Source organism: Gobius niger, assembly GCF_951799975.1.
Source record: "Gobius niger genome assembly, chromosome: 12".
Taxonomy (NCBI): Eukaryota; Metazoa; Chordata; class Actinopteri; order Gobiiformes; family Gobiidae; genus Gobius; species Gobius niger.
In genome coordinates, this window is record NC_136863.1 from 32,296,791 (window position 1) to 32,323,084 (window position 26,294).

The following is a 26,294-nucleotide window of genomic DNA, read 5'->3' on the forward strand; positions in this document are numbered from 1 at the left end:
TAAGTTTGATTTCAGGCCTATATAGTTTGAGCTGATAGTTTGAGGTTTAAAGTGATTGGGGCCTGGTGTAGGTGTGGTGGTTCTATGTGCCTTCGGTCTAGTTGGTCTTACGGCTCCAGCTGGGGTCCGCACTGGCGTTGGGGTCCAGCGGTCTCTCGAGAGGGGGCCGGGTGTCCGGGGGAGACTTGTGGCTCGGGGGGGAGCGGGGGTCCAGGACGGGAGCCGAGGGCTTGTCTGGGGGAAAGGGTCGATAGTGCTCTGGCCCAGATGGGCCGCTCTGCCTGTGCTCTGGGGGCCTCCGGAAGTCCTGGTTGGGCCCCTCCCGTCCCTGGTGATAGCTGGGGCTTCGGAAGTCATCAGGACGTCGCCTCTTTGGGTCTGGGTGTCTGAAAAAGACATGTAGCGTTTCAGAATTTGATCAAAGTACAAGTGTATTTTAGAATATGTGTCCCTCCGTCCTATGGAGCGAGAGTCAATGTTCTCTAACTTAGACTGATTTAAAGTGCGATATTGTACAAGTGACTGCCTTTAGGGGAAACCAGCCAAGACCAACTTAGAATTGGCCAACAGGAGGCGCTCAGGGGCTACGTTCATGCTGGTTAATGCAGAGTGAGAACTACCTCCTGCTTTTCACCAAATGTTTTCATATTCATTTGACCTTGGCCCCTCTCTTCCACATTTTAACACTTCACAAGACAATGCGATGGATGTTACAAGTGTTAAATGTCAATCATAAGGAAAATACAGCGAGATATTGGATTGGTTTCGATGTAAAGAGACATATGAACTAGGGTTGGACGATGTCCCCTTAATTGGCCATTGACAATGTTTACAGTGAACCATCGTGATGATATTGTCCATTTCTCATTATAAGCATTTTTTAAAAGAGATTTACATACATATATATTTACATAGCCTATATAGAAGCTGCATATTACTATTGCAGGATAAATGGATCTAAACTAAACATGATTTGAACAGAGTCACGGACACGACTTTTGCAAAAGAAATGTTTTAAAACTCATGCTTAAAGTCTGAGGAGAACGACTCATTCAGCGCGTCCACTCCAAGGCTCTTCTCACACTGATACAAATGTAAATCGGAGCTTATTATTTGCATTTGCTCAGATTTGTTTGTTTAAGGAACAGTGGGTGAACGGTCCATCGTCACAACCCTAATTTGAACAGGGGCACAGTAGGATGGGGGGCATGGCTGTTACCTGTCGTAGTACGGCCGGTGACCCCGGTGGTCGCGGTCGTGGTCGCGGTCGTTGCCGCGGTCGTTGCCATACTCGTAAGACCGTTTCCGTGGTGACGTATTGTTGCGGTAGCCGCTCGAGCTGCGGTAGTCGCCACCGTGTGAGCGTCTGTCGTTGTAGTGGTCCTTGTAGCGGTCGTACTGATGGGGGCGCTCTCCGCCCCACGGCGGCCCGCTGTTCCCGGGGGGGTACGGGTACTTCCTGTCCCTCTGCCAGTCGCCGCGCTCTGGGAGCACATGAGACAAGCATCAGTGGGAAAATGGGGGCTGAGGCAATATAATGTGGAGAGAGTGGCCCTGACAGGAGAGCAGCTACAATACAGTATGTGCGGTTATTATTACACTCAATAACAAAAAACAAAACCAACAATGCGAGGGGCAGGAAGGTGAGCTTGAGCGGTTTATGTTCAAAGTGTGCAGTCTAACCCTAACCAATAAAGGTTTATCTTATCTTATCTTATCAAAATGAAACAGGGTTCACTGCTCTGCTTAACTAGCAATTGGCTCGTTCAATTAATCATAATAATTCTAATCAATATTAAGGAACAGAATATGATAAATGAATCCATGTAGCCGCCGCACTCACCGTCGCCGGGGAAGTGCCTCTTGCCTCCCGGGGCGTAGGGCTCTCGGTGGTGTCCGTGGGGTCCGGGTTTGGACGAGGACCCGGACGAGTCCCGGCTGGAGCCCGAAGGTTCCGGCCTGAACGACTTGGCTTTACCGCCGTCGTCCTTCTTCTTGTGCTCCTTCTAGAAAACAGCCAGAGATTCCAGGTCAGATTGAAGACGGCGGTTCTAAAATCTAAGACGGAGGAGGAGGACGTGACGTGCTGACCTCCTCCTCATGCGAGCGCTTCTTCAGGGCCATCTTGTAGAGCTTGTGGAGCTTCCTGGCGCCAAATTCAGTAAACTTCGAGACAAATATCCAAAGGTTTCTGAAACAAAAAGCATAAGAATTGCAGGAGGAACGACACAAACCTAATGCTTCCTAGTTAAAACGCCATTCAAATCTCTGTCCCGTTATCGTCCTCACCTTCTCCAGAGCTTGACGTGCTCCGGGTCGCTGTAGGCCTTCAGGCACTCGCTGATGCGGTCTCCGATCTTCAGCAGACAGGAGCGCGTGTGCTGCAGCTGCTCCTGGTCCGACAGGCCCTCGTCCGGCTTGTCCAGCTGCTTCAGGGCCTTCTTCACCGGACGCATGCGCTCCTTGCACTGGACACGCAGCAGGGAACCGTTTACATCTAGCTAACTTAGCAGAAACTGACACTGAAATGGATTTAAGGCTCACCACGCTGAACGTCTCCTGGTCCAGCTCGTCGTCCTCCTTGCCTTCGATGGGGACGGGGTCGGAGCCCGCCGTGATGTGCACCGGGCCCTGCGGCTTCTTCCCCTTCGCCGCTTTAGCCTGAAACACCGCGCACACGGACATGTTTGAATCGTCTCACATCCGTGTTTTTCCGGCGTGTGCTGCGAGCTGGAGGTGATACCTTCTCTTTGCGGGGCTTGGGGACCTTCTTGTCTTTCTCCGCGTCCTTGTCCTTCCTGGGAGTCCCCTGCTTCTCTTTGTTCTCTTTGTTGGCCCGCTTCTTTTGTCGCTTCTTGGCGGGGGACTTCTCCGTTCCATCGGCCGGCTGCAGGCGATAAAACACACGTGCCCTTGCACTCATTACCGTTACATGAGCCAAGAGAAATTTGTTTGTATGATGTTCCTTTAACGAATAAGTAAACAAATTAAACCTAATTGACAGAAAATGGGCCATTGGTCGTCTAGTGTCAGTGGCACCATTTACCTTTAAATACACAAGAAACCACAGGAATAGTTAAGCAGTTCATCTTCTCATTAAAAGGAATGAGTAGATGAGCTCTCTTCTCATTACTGAACCAAATACTGTCACAGTGTCAAGTGCTGCCCTCTTCTGTCCTGACTGTTGGCGCATTTGTCTTCTTTTATGGTTTTGTAGGGATATTTTGTAGGTTGTTGTGTTTCTCTTTGTTTGCTGCCCTCTTCATCACTCCATCGCTTTTTCTGACGCATATTTTGTTGTGTTTTCATCACTTTTTTGTCACTTTCTAATCATGTTTTTGTTGCTCTTTACTTTGTCACTTTTTTGTTATTATGTATTTTCATCCTCATTGTTCTTGCCATTTTGACGCTTTTTCAAGAAGCTTCTAGATTTGGGTAATGCCAAGCTGAAGAAAATGATCAGCCGGGGGTTAAGCGGTTAAGTAAAGTGATAGTCTGAAGTCTAAATGTTTAACCAATTTTTAGTTTATAAAATTAGCAAAAATTATGACCTGAAAAGTCGACCAGCTTGTCTTGCATTTTGTTGTAAAGTAAGCTAAAAGTTATATTTAAAACACATTCCTATTCCCACCGTAATACATATTAGAAATCGTTCATAAAAATAAATGAATTGATCGCAAATCTAAATTTAAATTAATCGCGACTAATTTATTGCCATTATGACATGCCAAAAGTGACTAGAATTGACTTTGGAAAAAGGCAAACACATCTCTCTCGCTCGATGCTCCGTCTGTGAGCTTTCAGCTCTGCTGGTCCTCACGAGGGTCACCAGTTCTACGACACTGAGAAGCAGGACATGAGCTCAAAAGTGAGGACACATATGAAACCTACAGGTGCTATATATTTTAAACAATGTTACATCCAATTAGAATGTACAAAACATCAATGTTGTTGCATTAGGAATAGGAGATATCATTAGCATAAATAACATTTTACATTTCATCAACTTAGGATGGTCTACTGTAACTTTATGTAACATTATGTAGTCACTTACTGATCCCTGTGTCATCGGGTCCATGTGCTTTGGACTGAATGATGAATGCATGATACCTGCCTCTTAGCGCCTGTTCGGTGCGTGTGTGGCAGCTGTGCAGTCAGAGCGCACTGATGAGGTGGATGTTGTGTCCCACCAGTGGCGAGCGTAAATGAATACACGGTTTGTGCGTGACAAGACCAACCGCTGTGGAGTTTACAGACTTCCATCCTCCCGTTGCAGAGAGTTTCATTAATATCGCTGAAACAGCTTTCAGCGCATGTTGTGAACAACAAGACACGTGCCAGTCGCATTCACCGCATGGAAAGAAACGTGACCGTCATCATACACGAAAGACTGAGGCGCGCGCGACATATAGCTCGAGTTTTTACTTGCTTTTGCTTTGCCGAGTCACTACAGCAGCGGAGATCATCAGGCCTGTCATTTTCATGGAGAAGGAAGGAATTTTCACGCTTCAATTTAATGCGTTAATTGTATAATTTGAATGCAAACAAATGTAATGTCCAAAGGAACACATGGACGTCCTAACACCCACCCAGCAAAAACTTTTCTAGAAAGTGAGTGAAATCTTCTTGAAATTAGTCAACTTAAAGCTACTTTCAAGAATTGTGTCCGTGGGGCAAGTTTTACACCCTTGTATTAAGAAAAAAGATAAAAACAATTTGCATGAAAACAGACTGTTGTGGTGTTTCTTAATGTGGTGAGCTGGAGTCTTTCCAAAGCCCCTCTAAGGCCTGTTGGCCGGCGCTCACCTTGACCTCCCCCTCCTCTGACGGGGCGTCGGAGCGCGGGGAGCACATCTCGTTGCCCTGGTCGTCTTTAAGCACAGCGTTGTCCTTCTTCTTTGCGCGGGGCTTCCTTTTTCTCACTTTGACCTGCAGACGAAGCCATGTCAGTCGCGTGTATGAAAAACAAAAACGACACGTGCCAGAGCGCCAGCAGGACCAGTACCTCTTCCCTGGACACATCGGCGTTGTCCTGCTCCTTTCTCAGCAGCTTGAGCAGGTACTCGGCCCGTGTCTGCAGCTGCTTGGACTGGGGCTTCTTATCCGTGTCGTCGGGCAGGATCTGAAGGGAACGAATAATGTTCCTTTAAATGAAGAAATGTACGAGTGAACGCATGAGCGCTGTCAGTGGAGAAGAGTCTTGCCTTGTCCACCAGCCTCATGTCGGGGTCGGTCTTAATCAGGTCCCAGTTTCCAAAGCCGTGTTCGTAGATGCCCAGCAGCAGCTGCGTGTCGTCCTGTATGTCCCACTCCACGTCGAAGTGAGCCGGCTTCACACGACAGCTCAGCATGAACCTGCAGCACAGGGTTTACGTTACTGCCACTGTATGAACAAGGACCTGCAGGAGGTTCAGTCGACTCTCACGCTCTCACAGCTAAGAAACACCAGTATGAAGTACATTCTCTTTCCGTTATCCGTTGTTCTCACCTGTTCCTCTCAGCGGTGTTGGCTGGCACCGCCTTGTGTAGCGGCTCGAACTCCTCCTCGTGCTGGATGATGGTTTTGGCGTTGACCTGAACTCCGGAGATTTTGATGTTGATGCCCCTCCGCTTCCCCGGGCCTTTGGCTACAAAAAGCACAGCAACGGGTTACGTTCAAACTCACCCCGTCTCCAGCACGTTACTCCAGAGGTACGGCTCCTTCACCTTCCACTGGGTTCTCCTTGAGCTGCTCCTCGTGCTCCTGGATCGCAGCCACACAGCTGGAGTGCAGCAGCTCCCCCAGCCGCTTCAGGTCTGCGATGGACTTATCCACCAGCTCCGAGTCCCGAGCAATGGCCTCCAATCTGCAGCAGGGGGCAGTGTTCGGTTAGCTACGCTATCCACGCAAATAAAACAAATGAGCTGCGGGAAAGAAAGGCTCACCGGTCAAGAGGAGCTCCAAACTTCTTGTAGGCCTTAATGAACCTGCACAAACATGATTGTAAGAGTAAACGTGTGTCTCCATTAGGCCTGGGCCATGTATCTCGCACATGCACAGTGGGCTCCACTGGAGGGTGTTTTACCAGCTAAAACTGTTCTTTTCCTCAGTTTTGATCAAAATATTGGTTGGGGACTGCGCTCTGTAGTGCTCTCTCCTAACTTTGGTTTGTCCCCAAAACCCTTTGCTGATTTTTGTGAAAGTACCACAGAAAATGAATTGAAATGGAGCGACATCGCCTTCCATGTGTCAAACCCAGCAGCGTTTTGACCAGGGATGTGCCAACACTGGCATCGGATATCGGAGCTGATACTAGAAAAAATACGATATCAGCTACAAATATCCGACACTGAACCGACACCAGTTTTGGCTCTCACCTCTTTAAAAACACAACTTTCACCGACTAAATGTAGGTTTTAACTTCTGCAAATGTATTTTTGATCGTCGTGCAAAATGCCGCGGTTTGCTAAAGCTAGCGGCAGTATGCTAATGCTACATCAACTAATCAAAGCAGCCTAAAGTTAGCCTGGCATCCAGACTAATCTCCGATGTTTATTCATTAATAAACAGGAGACTAGTCTGGCGTCCCTGTCGTAGAAAAGCTACTGCTGGAGGCGGGACTAGTGTGGGACAACCGAAGCGACTTCTGTCGTTTATGTCAGAAACACTTAAGAACACAAGCATACTGGAGCATTACGTGAAGTGGTCGCTTGTGTTGAAAAACTACAAAACAAAGGCGCAACAACGTGACTCCCGTTCATGAAGCTGCTCTGATTGGTCGGTAGGCTCCATATCGCTGCGTCACTTCCTTTGAAAGCGCAATGGAGTGTTGCCAGACCCTCTTCTGTAAAGTAGCGGAGTCTGGTTGGCGAGACTAGCCTAAAGTAGCCTAATAAAATAAATAGTGTTTTAGTTTATAAATTTCTGTTAAAGAATAACTGATCTGACACATAAGTTAAGCACAAGTTGTAATGAATAGATCCATTTACTGTATGTGAGTTGTTCATAAACTCAATTTTCTGACTGTGGTGGATTATGGATTTGTACTTTAATTTACTTTTAAAAACTTTACAAGCCTATTCAGTTTGTTATTTTCACTGCAGGAAGTGAAAAAAAACACACACAAAATGCTCACACTGATGTTCGGACACCTGTGCTAGTGAGAAACACTGAGCCAGCGCAGGTTCAGCCACTCTGGCGTCTCCATGACCCTCACACACATAAATGATGTGTGATATGACAGGAGCGAGTAGTACCTGCGGATCTCGGCGTCAGTAAAGCCCTCCACCGTGTTCCTGCGGGCCCGCGGACGGCCTCTCTTCTTGGGCTTCTTGTCGTCTCCGCTGTCGTCGCTGTCGCTGTCGGAGCCGGACGAGCGGTTCTTCAGTTTGGAGCCGACGTCACTGTCACTGTCGTTGGCCTGGGCCTGAGGTCACAGAGAGGATACAGGCTTCAGAAACAGGCCGCACACCAGAGCAAACAGCAGGACACAGGGCTGGGACCTTCTTATTGGAGCTCCTGCTTCGGGGCAGCATGAAGATGTCCTCCATCTCCCTCTGCCGCTCCTCCTCCTCGATCTTCTTCCTCTGCTCCTCGGGGATGATGTCGTCCCACTCCCGCACAGACTTATCCTCCAGCTCAGGAGCGCTCTCTTCCATGGTGGAGAAGTTAGCAACCTATAAATGATGATAATGAACATAAGAAAGCTTACAGTAGATGTAGTGATGGGCTAAATGAGCCGAGGTATCGACACACGGATCAAGCACAGAAAGCAACACCGGCCGAGCTGTGTAACGAGTGTATCGTTTTAAGAAAAGTCACATGACCCACACTTTCACTGTGTCATTTTAGATCATGTAATGCCGTACGCAACGAGCAGCAGAACAAGCGCAACACCTGGCTCATTTTATGCACCAATCCCGTGGGTGCTCCCGGGCTCGAGGGCCAATCTGCCCTGATAACAAAATGATTCAATAGATAACGTGTAAAGCACAAGAGCCATCTCTCTTTCATGTCCATACTGAAGGGAAACGCAAAAACAGATATATGCTAAGACATAGTTTAAATATTATACCGTTCGTTTGGCTCCGTAAGGAAAAAAACGGTTTATAATTAGGGGTCGTGAGTTCGAGTCTATCACTCTCAGCTGGTTAAACAGCTCAATCTCAAAACTGAGATCATTGTTTTTGGCCCACAGGCACAAAGACAAAGTGTTGTCAGTCACCTTGAGTCTCTCTCTCTAAAACCAAAAAGTCAGGTTTGAAACCTAGGAGTGATCATGGACTCAGACCTGAACTTAAACAGCCACATCAAAGCAAGAACATCAGCAGCTTTTTACCATCTGAAAAACATGGCTAAGATCAGAGGAATTGTGTCAAAACCAGACTTAGAGAGACTGATCCATGTGTTTGTCTCCAGCAGGTTAGAAACTGTAACGGCTGCTCACTGGCCTCTCTAAACGAGCTATCAGAGCTGCAGAACATCCAGAACCAGGAAATACGACCATATTAGTCCAGTGCTCCGGTCTCTGCACTGGCTTCCTGTCGCTAAGAGAATAGACTTTAAAACAGCTCCGCTTGTTACAAGTCTTTTCATGGTTTAGCACTGAAGTACATCTCTGACATGTTACAGCCGTATGAACCATCTCAGCCCTGAGAACCTCAGGGAGGGGCCTCCTGGTGGTTCCCAGAGTCAGGACTAAACACGGTGAAAATCTGATGGAACAGTCTTAACGAGGATGTGAGACAGGCCTCAACTCTGACAATGTTCAAATCCAGGCTGAAGACAGTTCTTTTTGCCCGAGCATAATGACAACTGAAAGTATTTCATCTGCACTCTTATTGATTAATTTTATGTCGATGTCTTTATTGATTTTATCTGTCTTCTTGTAATTTTCCTTTCAACTGTGAAGCACTTTGAATTGCCTTGTGTATTAATTGTGCTCTTCAAATAAACTTGCCCTGCTTCAATCCTGACGATTTGGTTCACATTTCTGAATGAGAATAAATGAGCTCAGTTCGCTTTTTTTCAGGCTCACTGGTGTAACGCTTTTTCACCACCAGATGGCGCCTATAAGCCTAACACAGTGTGATACAGAGTGTGACACATTAAGGCAGGGGTGGGCAATTCATTTTCATAAGGGGCCACATGAGAAGCAGCAACAATAACTTGAACTTATTCTGCTCAACTTTATCCTATTGTACATTGCCTTAAATTGTGTATTTTGAATGGCTGATACTGTTACTAGGACGATCATTTTCTGTAAATATCAACTCAGGCTTAAACCACATGTAAACCAGGCCAAAAACAGGTCTGAGACTAAACAAAACAAAGGCTACAGGGGAGGAAGGTCTTTACCGAGACCCAGTGACCCTCAAACAACACGCCTCTTGCTCAGCTGTGCAACAGAAGCTGATCAGGCTGTGGGAATGACACCACTTTGGAGTCACTTGGACACTACTCGAAGGGGCGTGAAAAAAGGATACTTTTGAGCTGCGGGCCGGATTAAATTAGCAGTTTGCTCAGATCTGCTTTAAGGTATCATCTACCCGCTAGACAGTAGGTCTAATGTGCCATGGATAAAGTGTGTGAGGAGTACCTTGAACTGAGAGAGCAGCTCGTCTGTGGCGCTGGAGCCCTGGTCACTCTCTCTGGTCTCAGCCATCCGCAGGATCTCATCGATGTCCATTTCCTGCACAGAGACCATTGTTCATCATTGCTCTCACTCACAGTAGTAGCAACAGTAGCTTTTCTCTGGTCATTACCACAAAAACAGGCATCTTAAGAAGAATAAAAGGTATTCCAGGATAAAAATATATACATGCGTTAGTGCCAATAGAACAAGCTGTTGGATAAAGGTGAGTGGAATGGATTGTGAAGAAGGCCAGGTGATCTTCAGGACCAAACTAGAAGAGACCCTACTCAAAATCATCTCTTAATTCACACACTTTAAGGCGGTCATTACATCCACAGCAGACACGTTTTTGATGAGGAACAATGGTTAAAAGCTTTATCAGGACACACTGTCGAACCCTGAGCACACATCGTACTAACGGCATTCACCTGCGGCTCAGACTCCTCCCCCTCCGCCTCCTTGAACAGCTCCTCTGCGCCGAACTTTAGGATGGCGGTCAGCTCCTCTTTGTTGAACGGGTTTGAACTGTGGCGAGAGCACAAACATCATGAGTCCGGTACGAAACGCGTGATGTAAAACACGTGATTACAAATGAGGCGGACTTTGTGCTCCCGGAGCTGTTGTCCAGGACGGTGCGGCCTGTGGTGTCCATCCTCTGAATGACCAGATGATCCAGAACCATCTTCTTCTTGGCTCTTTCGATGATGTCCTCCTCCACCGTCCCTTTGGTCACCAGCCGATAGATGTTCACCTGTGCAGGGGGACAGAGGGACTTTCCTTATTTGCTTCTGTCACTTTAGAAAAAAGAAACTGTATGAAGTCTCTCTCGGCCGGCGAGTACCTGTTTCTTCTGGCCAATGCGGTGAGCTCGCGCCTGGGCCTGCAGGTCATTCTGAGGGTTCCAGTCCGAGTCGAAGATGACCACAGTGTCGGCGGAGGCCAGGTTAATGCCCAGGCCTCCTGCTCTGGTGGACAGCAGAAAGCAGAAGTCCTGGAGGAGGGACCAACCAAAATGTTTGTCAGGGATCTCCACACACTATGTTACGGTCATTTTTTCATGCCTTTTCTGTTCAGATTATGGCAAAAAAATGTAATACTTTTGAATGCCATTCTTAAAGCCAACATATTTACATTCTAACCTCTTAAAGGAACAGGCCACCGTTTTTACATACTGAGATATGTTCTTACCTGAGCTTTGACGAGTTCTTTAGGACCTGTCTGATCTTCCCCCGTGCCTTCAGTCACGTAAACACAGCGCAGACGGCGTTAGCATTTAGCCTCTCCCTCTCTCCTCTATAGCTCCAAAACAGGTCAAGATAGAAGCTACCAAGCTCTTCCACGTTTTCCCTATTTAAATATGGTTACGTGAAGTGTTCCACTACAAAGTATAATTACACAAAATTAAACAATGTGGATTTTCTAAGCGGATAAAAGGGGGAACTATATTGTAAGGCGTATTAATACCAGGAGTAGTTCGAAATCCGCGCAGTAATCTTCACTTTACTGTGCGGATGCCAAACTACTCCTGGTATTATATATTACTCCTTACAATATAGTTCCCCCTTTTATCCGCTTAGAAAATCCACATTGTTTAACTTTGTGTAATTATACTTTGTAGTGGAACACTTCACGTAACCATATTTAAATAGGGAAAACGTGGAAGAGCTTGGTAGCTTCTATCTTGACCTGTTTTGGAGCTATAGAGGAGAGAGGGAGAGGCTAAATGCTAACGCCGTCTGCGCTGTGTTTACGTGACTGAAGGCACGGGGGAAGATCAGACAGGTCCTAAAGAACTCATCAAAGCTAAGGTAAGAACATATCTCAGTATGGAAAAACGGTGGCCTATTCCTTTAAGCCAGTGCAATGCCTCATTTGAAGGGCAAGAACCACAAAATAAAGATTTTCCTTGCATTGTTGCCACACTGGCCTCACTTTTTTGTGGCGTTTTTGCTGCATTCTGTTTTTGACTCATTTTCTTGTCACTTTTTCTTGGGTTTTTATAAGCATTTTTGTCGCTCTTTTTTATGTGTAATTGTTGCTTTTCAGGCACTTCGCGTTTTTTGTCGCTTTTTTCCAAGAAGCCTTTAGTTTTGGGTAAAGACAAATTGGAGAAAATGTGCTTGGTTCAGGTTCAGATTAACGCTCTTAAGCCAAACTCAGATGCTTATTTGTGAGCGTTTCCATGTCAGTTTAAGTTGATTATTTCCAGGTCAGAGTTGCTGCTGAGTAAGTGCTACATTCACACATTTATGGAACACAGAGGCACAAACGCTCGGTAAGTGACACTGACCTCGGAGCCCTCTGCGTTGAAGTGGTCCAGCGCTTGTTTACGGATCTCTCCCTTTATGGAACCGTCCAGTCTCTGCGGAGCATAAGCGGAGTCTGTTCAAACACAGCCATTTCTCTGGCTAACTACCCCACGCCATGACCCTCCACGGTGCCCCGACAGCAAACACTCCCTGGGCAGAAAGTCCCCCTTCAGAGTGGCACACAGGAGCCCGCCGGTGTCAGTGGGACAGAACTGGCCTGATATAAATAACTACAGACTCTTGGCTGAGTGGGCCTGGGACAAAATGGACACTTGATCCTTGTTTAGCGCAGGCAAAACAAGCCCCCAGCACCAAAACACTCAGATGAACAACAAGAAAGACTGTATGTAGCTTCTGTGTGTAATGTTAAGGCAGTGAGTAGGGATTTTCTAGGGATTGTTTAGGGCTGTGTACTGTTTGTACTACATTTTTCCCAATACCGATACTTCAACGATACTTTTTCCAAAACTACACTCAAATATTTGTCATCTAGAAACAGAAAACGAAACAATAATGTTTGGTAGATCTGCAAATTTACAATATCGGGTTCATCTCCAATGTCAAGAAATGGGTGCAGAATAATTTGGGGGAAAATGGGGGGAAATTGTGGCAAAAATAGAGAAAACATGGAGAATAAATTGTGGGAAAATTGAGGAAAAAAAGGGAAAATAGGGAAAACATTAGTAATAAAGAAAAAAGAGAAAAAATGAGGGGGAAGGTGGATTTAGAAAATGAGAACAAATTGGAGCAAATATAAAAAATAAACTGAGAAAAAAGATGGGGGAAATACGGGGAATCAAAACTTGGATCTTAATACATAAGATATATCAGTAGCTATTTCTGATACTTTCACTTTTCCGATACCGTACTGATATTGTTTGACGGTACCCAGCCCTCGTCATGTTAAGTGAACGTTACCTGGAACTGGTATCTCTTCTTGGCCAAGTACTCAGCCAGGATGTCCAGCATGCGCACCATCTGAGAGAAGATCAGGACCCGGTTCCCTCTCTCTCTGAGGCGGGTCAGCAGTTTGTCCAAGAGCACCAGCTTCCCGCTGCCTCGCACCAGAGCCTGCGACACATCCAAAGCATGTGTTTGTACAGACAGACAATACCTACTAACGATATGTAAATCAAAGGAAAAAAAGTAATAAATATTTTGTGGAAAATCAAGAGGATCCATTTAGCTCCTTCCATCTTCACCGCGTCAAAGCTTCAGGAATGGGAACGATGAAACAATGATTTCTTTGTCCCTCTTGGGAACAATGCGACAACAAGCAGCAAAGCCTTTTTAAAAACATTCCTTTTCACGAGGAAAGCTTCCAACACTGTTTCTTGCTCTGGTTTTAGAGATTTTATATTTTCAAAATTATTTAAAGCAGATGAAAGAGAAGCAGAAAACAGTTTATCAGTCGCCGCGCCGCCATCTTTAATGTTTTGGAAGAGTGCGGTGACGGCTTCCATCTCTTTGTGTCTTTCTTTGTGTCTTTCTTTCTTTCTTTGTGTCTTTCTTTCTTTCTTTCTTTGTGTCTTTCTTTCTTTCTTTGTGCCTTCCTTCCTTCCTTCCTTCCTTTCTTCTTACCTTTTTTCCTTTCTTCTTACCTTTTTTCCTTCCTTCCTTCCTTCCTTCCTTCCTTCCTTCCTTCCTTCCTTCCTTCCTTCCTTCCTTCCTTCCTTCCTTCCTTCCTTCCTTCCTTCCTTCCTTCCTTCCTTCCTTCCTTCCTTCCTTCCTTCCTTCCTTCCTTCCTTCCTTCCTTCCTTCCTTCCTTCCTTCCTTCCTTCCTTCCAAAGGCAAGTGGAAAGCTCAGAGTCAGTCAGAATCATGCAATCACAATGCCATATGAATTCAGATTATGCCTCTGTGAAGTATAGATGATACGCCCCATACCGATGTACAGCATAAAAGGGTCTCATATCGGACAAGACACTGACCAAAGCTCGAGCTATTGCCTCTGACTCCGCTCACCCATCTGAACTCTACACAATATACAGACACAGAGTTCCCCTGGCTGAAAACCTGAACACAATCGCCACAGAAATGGACTGAGCTGCTCTGTAATACTTGTTCTGTTTAACTTTTCTACTGGGCATGTTTGTATTGTCCCTAGTCTTGTGTTTTCTTTTGTGCGACAAGAGTTTTGTGGCGTGGCGTTACCTGCAGAAGTGTGATCTGCCCGTCAGTCTCCTCGTCCTCCGGCTGCTTGATGAGGAAGCTGTGGTTGCAGCACTTCTTCAGCTCCATGACGATGTTGAGGAAGCCCGACGAGCTGCCCCTGGTTCCTTTGGAGAGAGCCTTGAAGTTTCTCGTCAGAATCCACCTGAAAATGTCAAGAAAGCAGCCCGTTTTGTAACGCCGGCTTTCGCGCATCGAAAAAAATCTGTCTCCGCAATTGAGAATGCGCACTTGTAGAACTGTTTCTGCTGAGCGCTCATGTCCACGCGCAGGATCTGCTCCACTTTGGCGGGCAACGACTTCTCCACGTCCTTCTTCACGCGCCGCAGAAGGAACGGCTCCAGGACTTTGTGCAGGCTCTGGTAACCGTTGTCTCGTCCTTTCCCGTGGTCGTCCTCAAAGTCCTCCCAGGAGTCGAACCTACGACACAGAGCACGTTAACGCGGTGGAAGTCGGAAACCCGTGTGTGCGTGCGTGAGTGAGGCCGGTACTTGTCGGGCATGAGGAAGTGCAGCAGGGACCACAGCTCTTTGAGGGAGTTCTGCAGAGGGGTGCCTGTGATCAGCAGCCTGTGGTTGGACCTGAACTCCATCAGGGACTTGTACAGCAGCGAGTCGTCGTTCTTCAGCCTGTGAGCCTCATCCACGCCCAGGAACGCCCAGTTGATGTTCCCCAGCACGCCCTGAGGTTATAGGGCAACGTTAGCATCGCAATGTTGTATTAATGCTGTTGCAATTGTTTTACAGAATTTTATGCTGTTCCCCATTAGAGCGAGGACTCCCCTGGAATTTAGATTATTCTTCCCCTGGTTAAATACATGATAAATAAATAATATTATGGTAGACACTAGGGATGTCCCGATCAGGTTTTTTTGCCCCCGATCCGAGTCCGAGTCATTTGATTTTGAGAATTGCCCGATACCGAGTCCCGATCCGATACGTAATACATTGTTTTAAAAATTAAGAAAAAAAACTATATTATTCAACTTGTTTTCATTCATGGTTTTGGATATAGAGAGTAACTCTACTGTGTCTGTTTTTTCTCAAGTACGCAAGACTAGTCTTTACAGTGTAATATAGTTTTACACAGAGAGGCTGATCTAAAATCCCATTCGTTATTAAATGTGTTTGTTGATTGGCAATGAAAACAAAACTTGGGCAATACGTTTTTATGCACTGCAATGTAAAAAACTGTCTGGCAGCACAGAAAAAAAACACTGCAGTAATGTGGCCAAACAGTTAAATAACATATTTGGCCAAAAGCTAAATGTGCTGTTAACTTGATTACAGTCTCTTTAATAAGTAGAGATACGGTGACCACATTTCCCAGCCTGAAAACCGGGACGGGGTCGAGGTCCGCGCGCAGTGCACCGTCCACCGAGCTGTGCACACCGTGACTTGAGCGCGGGTCATCTACTGTGGGCGTGTACAGAGTGCGTGTGTTTTACTAAAGGCTTAAGACAACCAGGAGTGACAACAAATGCTTCAATTCACCTCCTGAACATAGCGCGGGGATAAGTGAAGAGAGGAGGCAGTGGTTATCAGGTTATAGAGACGAAGTTTCCCCTCGTCTTTCAGCGTTTGCGCACGTATGAGCGCAGCGGGCCGCGCTCTCGTCTCTGTCCACGGACTTTTAAACATCTCACATGTAGCGGCGTAATAGCGATAAAAACAGCTGTTTGCTACTTCTTACTGCTCTCTCCGCACCCTGTCTTCCCGTCCGTACTCTCTCCTCTCTCCTCGCTTAGCCTACAGTAAACTCTGCACGGGTTATCGGAGATGTTGTTATTGTTCTCCCGCGCTGGCACTTGTGTGGATTTGGGGATTTCTCAGACGAAGGGGGCACGGACTGAGCGATGGTGCGAGTGGTTTGACGCAGCAGGTGGAGTGAGTGACAGAGGCGCTGGGCCAGGGGGAGGGGACAGAAAGTGGTTCGCGGTAGCTCGAAATCTGATCAAAAGTAACGAGAATGGACACGCAGAAATATCCGAGTCCTGATCGGGAGGTGTTGTCCGATTCTGATCGAGTCTGTAACCATGTGATCGGGCCCCATTTCCGATCACGGAATCGGATCAGGACATCCCTAGTAAAATGTATCTAACCATCCAACAGTCTACCATATCCACACTTCCCCTGTTTCCAACTAAATATTGTTAACATGTCTTGAACAGATCATTATTTTTTAAAGAAAACAGCTGCAAATACATGAGCTGATGTACAATCCTAACATGGACATACCTTGTCTTTCAGCAGGATTTCATACGTTGTTAGGAGTGCATTGAAACGAATCCTCTTAGTTTGGTGGTTCACCCACTCATAGTCCCGGATCTGTGTCAAAAGACCAAACATATTTTTGAACCTTTTAAGTAGAAAACAACCAGTCTGCACAACACCGGTGTGCCTGTAACTAAGGCAGCGCATTGTTTTCATTTTCTGTCCGTGCTTTTTCCATGTGACGCAGGTGCACTCACAGTCTTCCTGCTCATGACGTCTCCCAGGTAGACCACCACATTCATCTGCGGGGCCCAGGTCTGGAACTCCCTCTGCCAGGAGGTTAGCGTGGACAGGGGCACCACCACGAGGAAGGGCCCATAGAGCTGGTGCTGGTGGAACATGTAGGACAGGAACGAGATGGTTTGGATGGTCTTCCCAAGGCCCATCTCATCAGCCAGGATCACACTGTTGCACCTGCACACACCGGGGACCGTCATGTTACCGCTGCTCAAGGTTATTACAGTGAAAATTGAACACTTCGACAACTGCCATTGCCCAAACCCCCCTGGCAAGTGTGGAAAAACCCATATGGCCTTTGAGTCATCCAGCCAGTAGGATTTGCAACTGCGACGCCTGCGGAGGAACACGTGCAGTGGGTTGCAAAAGTATCCGCCCCCATTCAACTTTTTGACATTTTGCTACGTTATGGACCACAAACATAAATATATATATCATATCTTTTCATCAGCGGGGACAGGAAAGAAGCTTTGAATTGATGGAAAGATAAATGGGGCTAAATACATGGCAATCTTGGATGAAAACATGTTGTTGTCTGCAAAAGACTAGAAACTGTGGCGGAGGTTCTCCTTCCAGCAAGACGACGGCCCTAAACATAAAGCCAGGGCAACATTGGAATGGTTGAAAACAAAAAATATCCATGTGTTAGAATGGCCAAGTCAAAGTCCAGACCTAAATCTGTGGAAAGATCTAAAACAGGGGTGCCCAAAGTGGGGCCCGCGAGAGAGTGTCCTACTTTTGCGCCGCATCTGGTTAATACTAACTCTTTCCCATTCATTCTCAATGGCAAAAATGGATGCAGTACACTTTTTGGCCACCAGCCAGAAATTGGGGGCGCTGTTTCACTCCTTTCACAAAGTTAAGGAAACACTTTTCTGGTGTCTTGGTATTTCTCTGTCATAGAGCGTCGTAGCATCAACTTTCACATTTTTCCATATTATTTTATTGCGAAGGTCATTGACATCTATGACTTATAAAAGACTTTATGCTGAACTGACACTTTCAAATTGGTCTAATATGGCATTTTCTTTGACTTAAATGAATGAGGTAAAGTCACTGTAGGTACTGCAAGTACAGGTGGTGTTGTTGTTTACATTTTGCTCTATATTGCTATTGATTTTGTTCTACTAAAACTAGGCTTTTGTAGCATGCTATTTGCATGGATAGAATTAAATGCAAATGTATACCAAAAAAGAAAATAAAGTAACTATTATTATTTGTAGTTATATGTGCTTCACGCTTCACAATGCAGTGTTTGGTCCGCGACCCACAGACACTTTTTCATTTTGGCCCTCAGAGACAAAAAGTTTGGGCATCCCTGATCTAAAATCTACGGTTCACAAACACTCTCCATCTAATCTAACTGAGCTCGAGTGGTTTTGCAAAGAAGAATGGGCTAAAAAACAGACTCAAGATGTACAGGACTGGTAGAGACAAACCCCAAAAGACTTGCAGCAAGTAATTGCAGCAAAAAGGTGTACTAACTCCAGGGGGTAGATACTTTTGCAAACCCCACTTTTTATTTATAGAAAAAAAAAAGGATGTATGAATTTCGTTTCACTTCACGATTGTGTGTCGCTTCATATAAAATTTACAATGAATATATGTATGTTTGTGGTCCATAGCGTGGCAAAATGTTGAAAAGTTAAAGGGGGACGGATGCTTGTGCAACCCACTGTATGTGCGCCCTGTGTTCCATTAGTCTGTACCTGCACCAGGAGTGAGCGAGCCAGTTCACCCCGGCCAGCTGGTAGTCCCTTAGCTGCAGGGTCTCATCTCCGATGTAAGAGGGCTGCTTCTTCAGAGGCAAGAACCTGGGTCTCTGCTTCAACACCTGACAACATAGTCAATCAATTTATTTCATTCTATTATTAATAACATGGGGAAAAGTCTAGTTTTTATTGCCATTGAAACAGAGCAACAGTGTTAATTTTGACAACATATTTTATATTAGTTTTAGTCTTAGTCCTTTGACTAAAATGTAATTTAATTTTAGTCAAGATTTAGTAAAAAAAACCTTTTAAATTTTAGTCTAGTTTTAGGCGACTAAAATTGCATGTCAATTTAGTCGACTAACATTAAGACTAATTTAATAACTTATATTTATAATATTCATTATAATCATATTTAATCCAGGTCCTCGACTTCATGGAGCTGCTCCACATGAACAAAGCTCAGAGCTGATCATTTGGCAGTGAATTTAAATGATCTGAGGCTCTTTCAGACGGTCAATACAAGTTTGGATGATTTTAGTCTCTTCTTTTCATTTTTATTTAGTCTTATTTTAGTCGACTAAAATATCTGGACATTTTAGTCACAGTTTTAGTCTCATGAGAAACTTTTAATTTAGTTTTAGTCCAGTTTTAGTCGTCAAAAACATCACTTTGACTAAAATTAAGACTAAATATTTTAGTCGACGAAATTGACACTGCAGAGCAAGAGTCTAAAAACTAAAAACATTTGCAACTGGTCATTAACATCTAGTGAGTTAAAACTTTATTTTGGCGCTATGCTTTCTCCCAAAGCACCTTGCAGTCCTTGGAGGGCAGGGTCTTGCTGGTGTGGCGGCTGTTGAAGCTGTCGACGCAGGGCTGGAACTTCCTCTTTACCAGCGCTCCGTCCTCCCAGCTGCACTCAGAGTACGGCAGACCCATCCACTTACACAGGTACTCCGGCTCATCCGACGAGCCGCTCTTATGGCTGTGAGCTGGGAGAGCCGGGGGAGAAAAGATTCAATCACCAATGCAGTGTTTATCAAAATAATAGAAGAGCTCAAAGTTGTACTCACATGGGAAGTCAGAAGGCACATGGGACTTTGCAGTTTTCATGGCTGTTTAAAAGGAAACATCACCTCAGTTTATGGACAAATCCAAATGAACGGACATGAAGCAGAGGAGACTAAGCCTGAACTCACCGATGATGCGCTCCACAAATTGAAACTGTTTGTTCAGATCGGAGTTGAGCTCCTGCTGACAGTTGTGGAACTCGATGTCTTCAGGTGAAGACCTCGCCAACCTGCGAGGCAAAGACAGCCCGGTCATTTGCTGCTATTGTTATAAGAAACACGTTGACGAGCCTGACAATCTTCTGGATGTGTAGCCTTCGTGTGACAAGACAGTTCCTCCGCATTCTCACCATGCATTGAGCTCGTCGTTCTTCTTCTTAAAGTTGTCCAGTTTCTTGAGGCCCTTGACCTTCTGCTCTGTGAGGGAGTCCATGCTCTCCCAGGTGTTGTGGATGTAGGACCAGCCCTTCCACTTGACCAGGTACTGGGTCTCCCCCTCTTCCGCGCTGGGGTCGAAACCCTCGTTGGGGTCTCCGTTGTCCTCCAAGGCGTACAATGTAGTGCGTGATCCCGTGGCTACAGAAAGACACACTTAAGTCTAGATCGACTCCTTACTTCTCACTTATTACGTTACTGTTGATAGTTGTCAGAAGTGCAGACTCACCTCCTTTCTTACCGACCCTTGTGTCCATGATCTTCTCGATGGTCTCACTGTCGTCGTCCTGCTGCTCCTCTCCTGCCTCCCCCGTCATTTCAATGAGGTCGTCAGAGTCAGTCTCAAAGTCATGCTGGTCCTCTTTATAGCTGCACATCAAAACCCAGATTATTCTAAGAACTATCGAAAAAAGAAAAAAAAAAACTTTAACAAAGATTAATAATGGAGTTTTGTTCAGAGTATTTCAGTATATTTTTGCTGTGCCAGTGAACATTGAGTTCTTATGTCCGTAAAATCTCTGAAGCTCTGTACCTCTTTAGCCTGGCAACCAGACTAATCTCCGATGTTTATTCATTAATAAACAGGAGACTAGTCTGGCGACCCTGTCGTAGAAAAGCTACTGCTGGAGGTGGGACTAATGTGGGAAGACCGAGGCGCAGCAGCCAATGAGAACATGGCGGATGTGACGACAGAAACAGCCACAAGAAAGTTGTCGTCATTGGGATATTAACAATGGCGCTCCTGCCACACGGAGTTCAGGAAATGACTTCTGTCGTTTATGTCAGAAAAACTTAAGAATACAAGCAAACAGGAGCATTACGTGAAGCTTGTGTTGAAAAACTACAAAACAAAGGCGCAACAACGTGACGTTCAGGGAGCTGCTCTGATTGGTCGGTCGGCTCCACATCGCTGCGTCACTTCCTTTGAAAGCGCGAGTGTTGCCAGATCCTCTTCTGTAAAGAAGCGGAGTCTGGTTGGCCAGACTAGTACCTCTTGACCTTTGTGGCTCCTCGTCTGCGCTGCTGTCTCTTGGGAGTGTCCCCTTCATCCTCCTCGTCGTCATCGTCGTCGTCCTCTTCATCCTCCTCATCATCATCTGCAGAAGACTCCGGTTTCCTGGACTTCCTGGACTTCTGAGCCAGCTGCTTTTTGGAGGACCTGCTCTGGGGTCTGTAAAACACGGTTACACCACACACGGCCACAGCACTGAGCAAGTCGGCAATAGATTGAAGTACTAAACTAATTGTGTATGGGCATAATTGTTTGTGTTTAGGGAGTTAATTGTGTTGGTTGGCAGCCTGTGCAAATAATACAATATACTGTAGATGTGGAAACCTAAACATTACCCTGTGAAAAGATTGAAAAAAGAGGTCCCAGGACTGACCCCTGAGGGACCCCACAGATAAAGACCATAAACGTCTGTGACAGTAACATTAACCTGCAGTGTAAAGATGCCCACGCAGTCCACTATCCTTTATGACAGACCTAACCCATAGTGTCAAAGACAGTTTTGTAACAACATAATGAAAGGTTTTTGGGGTTGACTGGAAAGTGGAGGTATGACATAGGAACCTACAAGTAGCCTCCGGCTCCTCCAAGGACTTCAAACAGGTAGGAAGACCCAGCTATATGAATGAAGTCGTTTGAATTGCTTTTCTACTGCATTATCTCTGAAACATCTAATAGCCTTTAGTGAGACTCCAGACTACAAGCTCCACTTCTTGTGTCAAAATTGTAAGAGAGAAACCATAACAAGCGTTCTGCACACTTCACTTTTGACACATCTGCTCTTTGTAAAAGCCTCGGTTTCTTTTTTAACTGTGTAAAATATGATTAGCTCTTCTGAATCAAAAATGACAAAGATGATTAGGTGAGTTGAGGACCAGTGGGTAGCTGTCTGGTGGCTCCGATCTTACCTTCTGGCAGGAAGTCGTCTGGATCTAACTTTTTTGTCTTCCTGCTCAGTGTCTGAATTTTCCGACTCCGACGCCTCTTCATCATCGGAGTCCTCATCTTTCCAGATTTTTCTTACAACAAAGAAACGCCACATGTTCATGCTCAGGCCTGCAGCACTAACACCGATCATCTTTTAGATAGAGAATGGCCACAACCAAGATTAAATCAAGGAAAAGCCACTGATCACAGCCCAAACAGATACCCAGAAGGATGAAGGAAATATGACTGCATATCACTACAAATCACCAATGGTAAAGGTAAAGGTGCTTTATTTGTCATTATTCATCAACTGTACAACGAAATTTGTCCTCTGAATTTGACTGTGTTAAATGTTTAAGCACTTACTCCTTCTTTTTAGTTCTTGTGCTCTTTCGTTTGGGACTTTCACTCTCGGAGCCACTGCTACCCTAGAAACGAAAAAGAAAAGAGATAAAAGAAACATAACAGTAGTGCGCGTATTTGTCCACTGGATGGCTCTAGAATCCCATTTTGTCAAGCGTCTCAAATTGAGGTTTTTGGATTCATTTACGGGACCTAAACTGACTTGTAGGATAAATTGTAGAACTGTAACTAGAAGCAGATGGGTTAAAGGTAGTTGAATGACATGTTGTGACCTCTAAGCCTATTAAAAAAAAACATTTGCTGCAAAGTAAAAGTTACAGACGTTACAATATACAACAAATTATTCAACAGTTTGTGAAGTTAACAGTGTCCTCTGCTCACCCCTGCCCCAATGTTGAGACGCTCGGGCTCCTGTCGGCTGCGGTTGGACCTTCTTACACCATACACATCTGGGTGCTCTTCCCACATCTGCATCATAGAACAGCTGCTGTTATATTCTGCTGTAACAGGGTCCATTCTTGAGAAGAGGATTAGGCTCCCCACACTGGACCTAGGCCCTAATGTGAAGCCCGTTTTAGTTTCCTTTAAAATTGCTACAAAACGCTATTCCTAAGTTATTTTGTTTTAAAGGCATCAGCTATATTTATGTTTTGTGTGTTTGGGTGGGGCCAGGTGCCATGCAGTACATTAAATGGACAGGTGGGGGAACCCTTAGTGGTGTGGAAGCTGGCCTGGGTTTTAGGCCCAACAGTTTTTTGACTGTGCTATGTGCTGTGGAAACCTGTGGAAACCTGTGGAAACCTGTGGAACTATGGATCTCTGTCAAGATGTGTATTAGTGGAACTTGGACTAAAACATATTAAAGCCAAACCTCTTCAGTATCCTGTAAGTCTGGACATTCCATTTATTTTTGTTTTACCAAAAAGCACACGTCAAGCTAAGGCTACAGCCCAGGCTGCTTAGTATGGCAAATTACCTTCAAAGATTGCCAAAACACCTACCTTCTTAACATCTGCCAGCCTCTCCTTCCTGCCCACGGGCTTGTCTTTGGCCTCGGATGTGAGGTTGGACTTGGACCCATCAGATTCTGAGTGGCTGTCGGATTCCGAGGAGCTGTTGGACTCAGAGTTGTGGGACCGCCGGCGCTCGCTGGCATGTTCACTGCCGTGTTCGCTGGCGTGTTCGCTGGCGTGTTCACTGCCGTGTTCGCTGGCGTGTTCGCTGCCGTGTTCGCTAGCGTGTTCGCTGCCGCGTCCGCTAGCGTGTTCGCTGCCGTGTTCGCTGCCGTGTTCACTGCCGCGTCCGCTGGCGTGTCCACTGCCACGTTCGCTGCCTCGCTCACTCTCCGACTGACTGCCAGATTCGGATGCAGAGTGATTCGAATCTTCTGATGCCGAGTTGCTAGACAACGAACATAATGAGAACTTAAGATTTGTTCAAGGTTAGACTGAGCAAATGACAAGTACACTGCAGGAGCAAGACTTATTCATAAACATCACAACTGTCCAACTAGGAAACACTAGGTAAATGTTTACTAAAAGCTTAAGTGTATTTGTATATCCAGTGAAACAACGCTGTGTAGGAGCTCTCTGTGCAGTTAGCGCCTTTTAATCTAAGTCACTTCAACATATAACATTAAATATGTGAAAAGACGAGGAAATGCAACGACCCGCACTCAAGCTAGTCGAACACTCGAACAGAGCGGATCCTAAACCGATGTATTACCTTTGTATCTTTGAGAAAATAAAGACGGATAGCACCGTGGCCAGTAGCTCTGTTTTCTGCCACATGAATCTCGACGCACAAATGAGCCCCCAAAAATATTTCATTTATACATGCCCTGTCTGTGTCCCCAGATGAGGTGAACATAATCAAATCTAACATCAATTTATTGGAATACTATTGTAATGTTGAGTAATTCACAATAGAATAAACATTTTACAGTTTCGACAGAAGGTGGTTTTGTGTAAGTTCTTGAAATCTTTGTGTCCCACAAAGTAGGGGTAGGAAAGTTTGCTTGGTCATGGGCCAATGTTTGTTCAAGCCTTAACCTCTTAACCCCACCTGCACAAGCACATTTTCTGGCATTAAACCAGGTATCCAGGCATTACCCAAATCTAAAAGCTTCCTGAAAAAACGGTCAAAATAACGATAAAACGAGACGTAACACACAACAGAAACATGTCAAAAATGCATAAAAAAAGCGACAACAAAGTAACAAAAACATAACAAAAACTTGTGACTACAACTCATCAACAACGCATGATGGAAACACTAGGAAAACTCTTAGATTAGTGTGTCTTAGCTTTCAAATGAGGCGTTGCACTGGCCTGTAGGCTGCAAGAAGTTTGTAGATTTGTTAAAGTGGGGGTGAAGAGGTTAAGATAAGGGACTGACATTTTTGCTCTGGATAAAAAACGTTCCCCAGTAAAATAAACATTAGTTGCCAAACTTCCCTGTCATTGCAATAGAATACTATTATGTATATGTATTATGTTTTTAAAAAGCTATTAATTAAGTTGTCCTTGTCTAAAACTATAATGCAGTTCCTCTTATCTTACTTACTTCAGCTGCACATGCTAATATTGAACACAAGGGGACAATATAAACGCATTCAAACACTTGAAAGGAAGTCATTCAGAGAGGTTTGTAAAATAAAAGCTGCACAGAAACAGGGCTCTAATGTTTGAAATGTTATTGCTAACATTTTTGTGTAAGTGCAAAACAGGGTTATCGGGAGAATTTGTGACCAACCAAACACGGAAGTGCCAGCCCCTTTCCCTTTAAATGGAGGTCAGAAGAAGGCGGGTCTGCTGTGATCATCTTGATTTTCTATTGGCCGCCTTGTCATTGCATGTGACTCGGGCCAATTGCAGTTCAGATGTAAAAATGAAATACCAGAGGCTCAACTCATGCTGTTCTTTCTCTGCGAGGTTCAGACTGAGGAGGGGACGTTTTACACAACAACACTGCACAAAGTAAAGCATTTTGTGGCTAATGAACACACAGGAACTGCTCTAAAGCACTTTGCAGACAGGACTCTTGGCAAAAGTGCCCATGCTTCTGTCAGCCACCTCAGCAAGGCACTTTTACTCTTGGCCCGGAAAGTAAGATGGCTGCCGCCTGCACACAACTGTTGCTGCAGTGTGCATGTGGTGTTGGAGGGCACATATTACATTAGTTTTAGTTGTTTAAGCTCTGAATTGTAATTGATCCAACATAATCTGATGACTGCGTAATGATTTCCAAACAGCTGCACCATCTTGGGAGCTTCTGTGACAACTGTGTTTCTCCACTGATGAAATGTATGTTTTACACAGATAAACCTGAGATGATGGTCTTGAGTCTGATTCCACAGTAAACCAGGATTGTACATTTAGATGCACAAATGAATAAGCTTACTAATGTTTCACTTCAGCCTGATTGGCAAACTGTATACACCACCAAGTTTAGACTGAGCAGACTTTTGTAGGTCCTGTTTTAAAGGTTAGAATTAGCCCTGCTAAAGTGAGGAGCAGTTTCTAAAATAACCTCAGGCAGATGTCAAAGGTCACTTAGAGTGGAAGAATGTAGACAATGTCATAGATGGCACAAAGGTTTCATGTTTTACATTTAAATAGCGCAATCATGTCAATGCTATAAACAGAAGCATAGACACAGACTTTCAGTTTAAGATGATTATGCACTAGTTCACCCCACATTTCATTGTCATTTTAAATACTATAATGTACATAGATATGACATTTACTTTCTATTTTATATATTCTTGTATGTTTTATTATTTCTTTACTTGACCTGCTGAATAACAGGTACACAAAGATATTCCACTGCACTAGATCTGAATGTGTGTGTGATAAGTTGTCAGAGACTGCAGTACAAAGTAATGAGTGAAGGTGGTGAAGGGGCTAAAGTAGGGTTCATTTCCATGCTGTGTCTCTTGGGAGTCATTTCTTTTCCCCCTGGGTGTGGCTATAAAACAATTCAAGGTCACTGGAGACAGGGGTAGACCACATGAAAGGCACAGCAGTGCACAGGTGAGAAGCCAACCTCAACAGTAAACACAAGGGAACACAGAGCAACAGTGGGAAGAGGCTCGTACCTTGACGCATTGCTGTGAGTGGAGCCTTCATCCTCGAGTTTCTTACTTTTGCTCTTCATCATCGCAGTGTC

At 45.1% G+C, this 26,294-nt stretch overlaps 1 protein-coding gene across 1 annotated transcript; it reads right to left on the bottom strand.

The window, feature by feature from the left end:
• On the bottom strand, positions 1-26,294 carry chd2 (chromodomain helicase DNA binding protein 2). The gene is made up of 38 exons (XM_079567418.1): positions 26,224-26,294; positions 23,126-23,525; positions 22,506-22,592; positions 22,128-22,189; positions 21,743-21,853; positions 20,817-20,996; positions 20,055-20,194; positions 19,741-19,966; positions 19,520-19,620; positions 19,394-19,435; positions 19,134-19,312; positions 18,315-18,439; positions 16,566-16,782; positions 16,333-16,422; positions 14,587-14,777; positions 14,327-14,515; positions 14,078-14,240; positions 12,842-12,994; positions 11,905-11,976; positions 10,456-10,605; positions 10,217-10,365; positions 10,043-10,139; positions 9,579-9,671; positions 7,483-7,656; positions 7,237-7,406; positions 5,926-5,967; positions 5,707-5,846; positions 5,489-5,627; positions 5,205-5,355; positions 5,006-5,122; positions 4,807-4,929; positions 2,744-2,887; positions 2,545-2,661; positions 2,290-2,468; positions 2,092-2,191; positions 1,844-2,006; positions 1,220-1,484; positions 1-386 (listed from the first exon to the last, which is right to left on the bottom strand). Exons 1-38 carry the CDS (start codon positions 26,283-26,285, stop codon positions 98-100), a joined length of 5,592 nt encoding a protein of 1,863 aa, XP_079423544.1. The 5' UTR covers positions 26,286-26,294; the 3' UTR covers positions 1-97.

Bases quoted from the DNA above. Each gene is read 5' to 3' on its own strand.
- chd2 (XM_079567418.1), bottom strand. From the start codon at position 26,285: ATGATGAAGAGCAAAAGTAAGAAACTCGAGGATGAAGGCTCCACTCAC. The intron at 10,606-11,904 runs GTCAGTGTCACT...TCCCTCCTCCAG, and splicing joins TCAACGCAGAGGGCTCCGAG to GACTTCTGCTTTCTGCTGTC. The intron at 9,672-10,042 runs GTGAATGCCGTT...GTCTCTGTGCAG, and splicing joins GGGAGGAGTCTGAGCCGCAG to GAAATGGACATCGATGAGAT.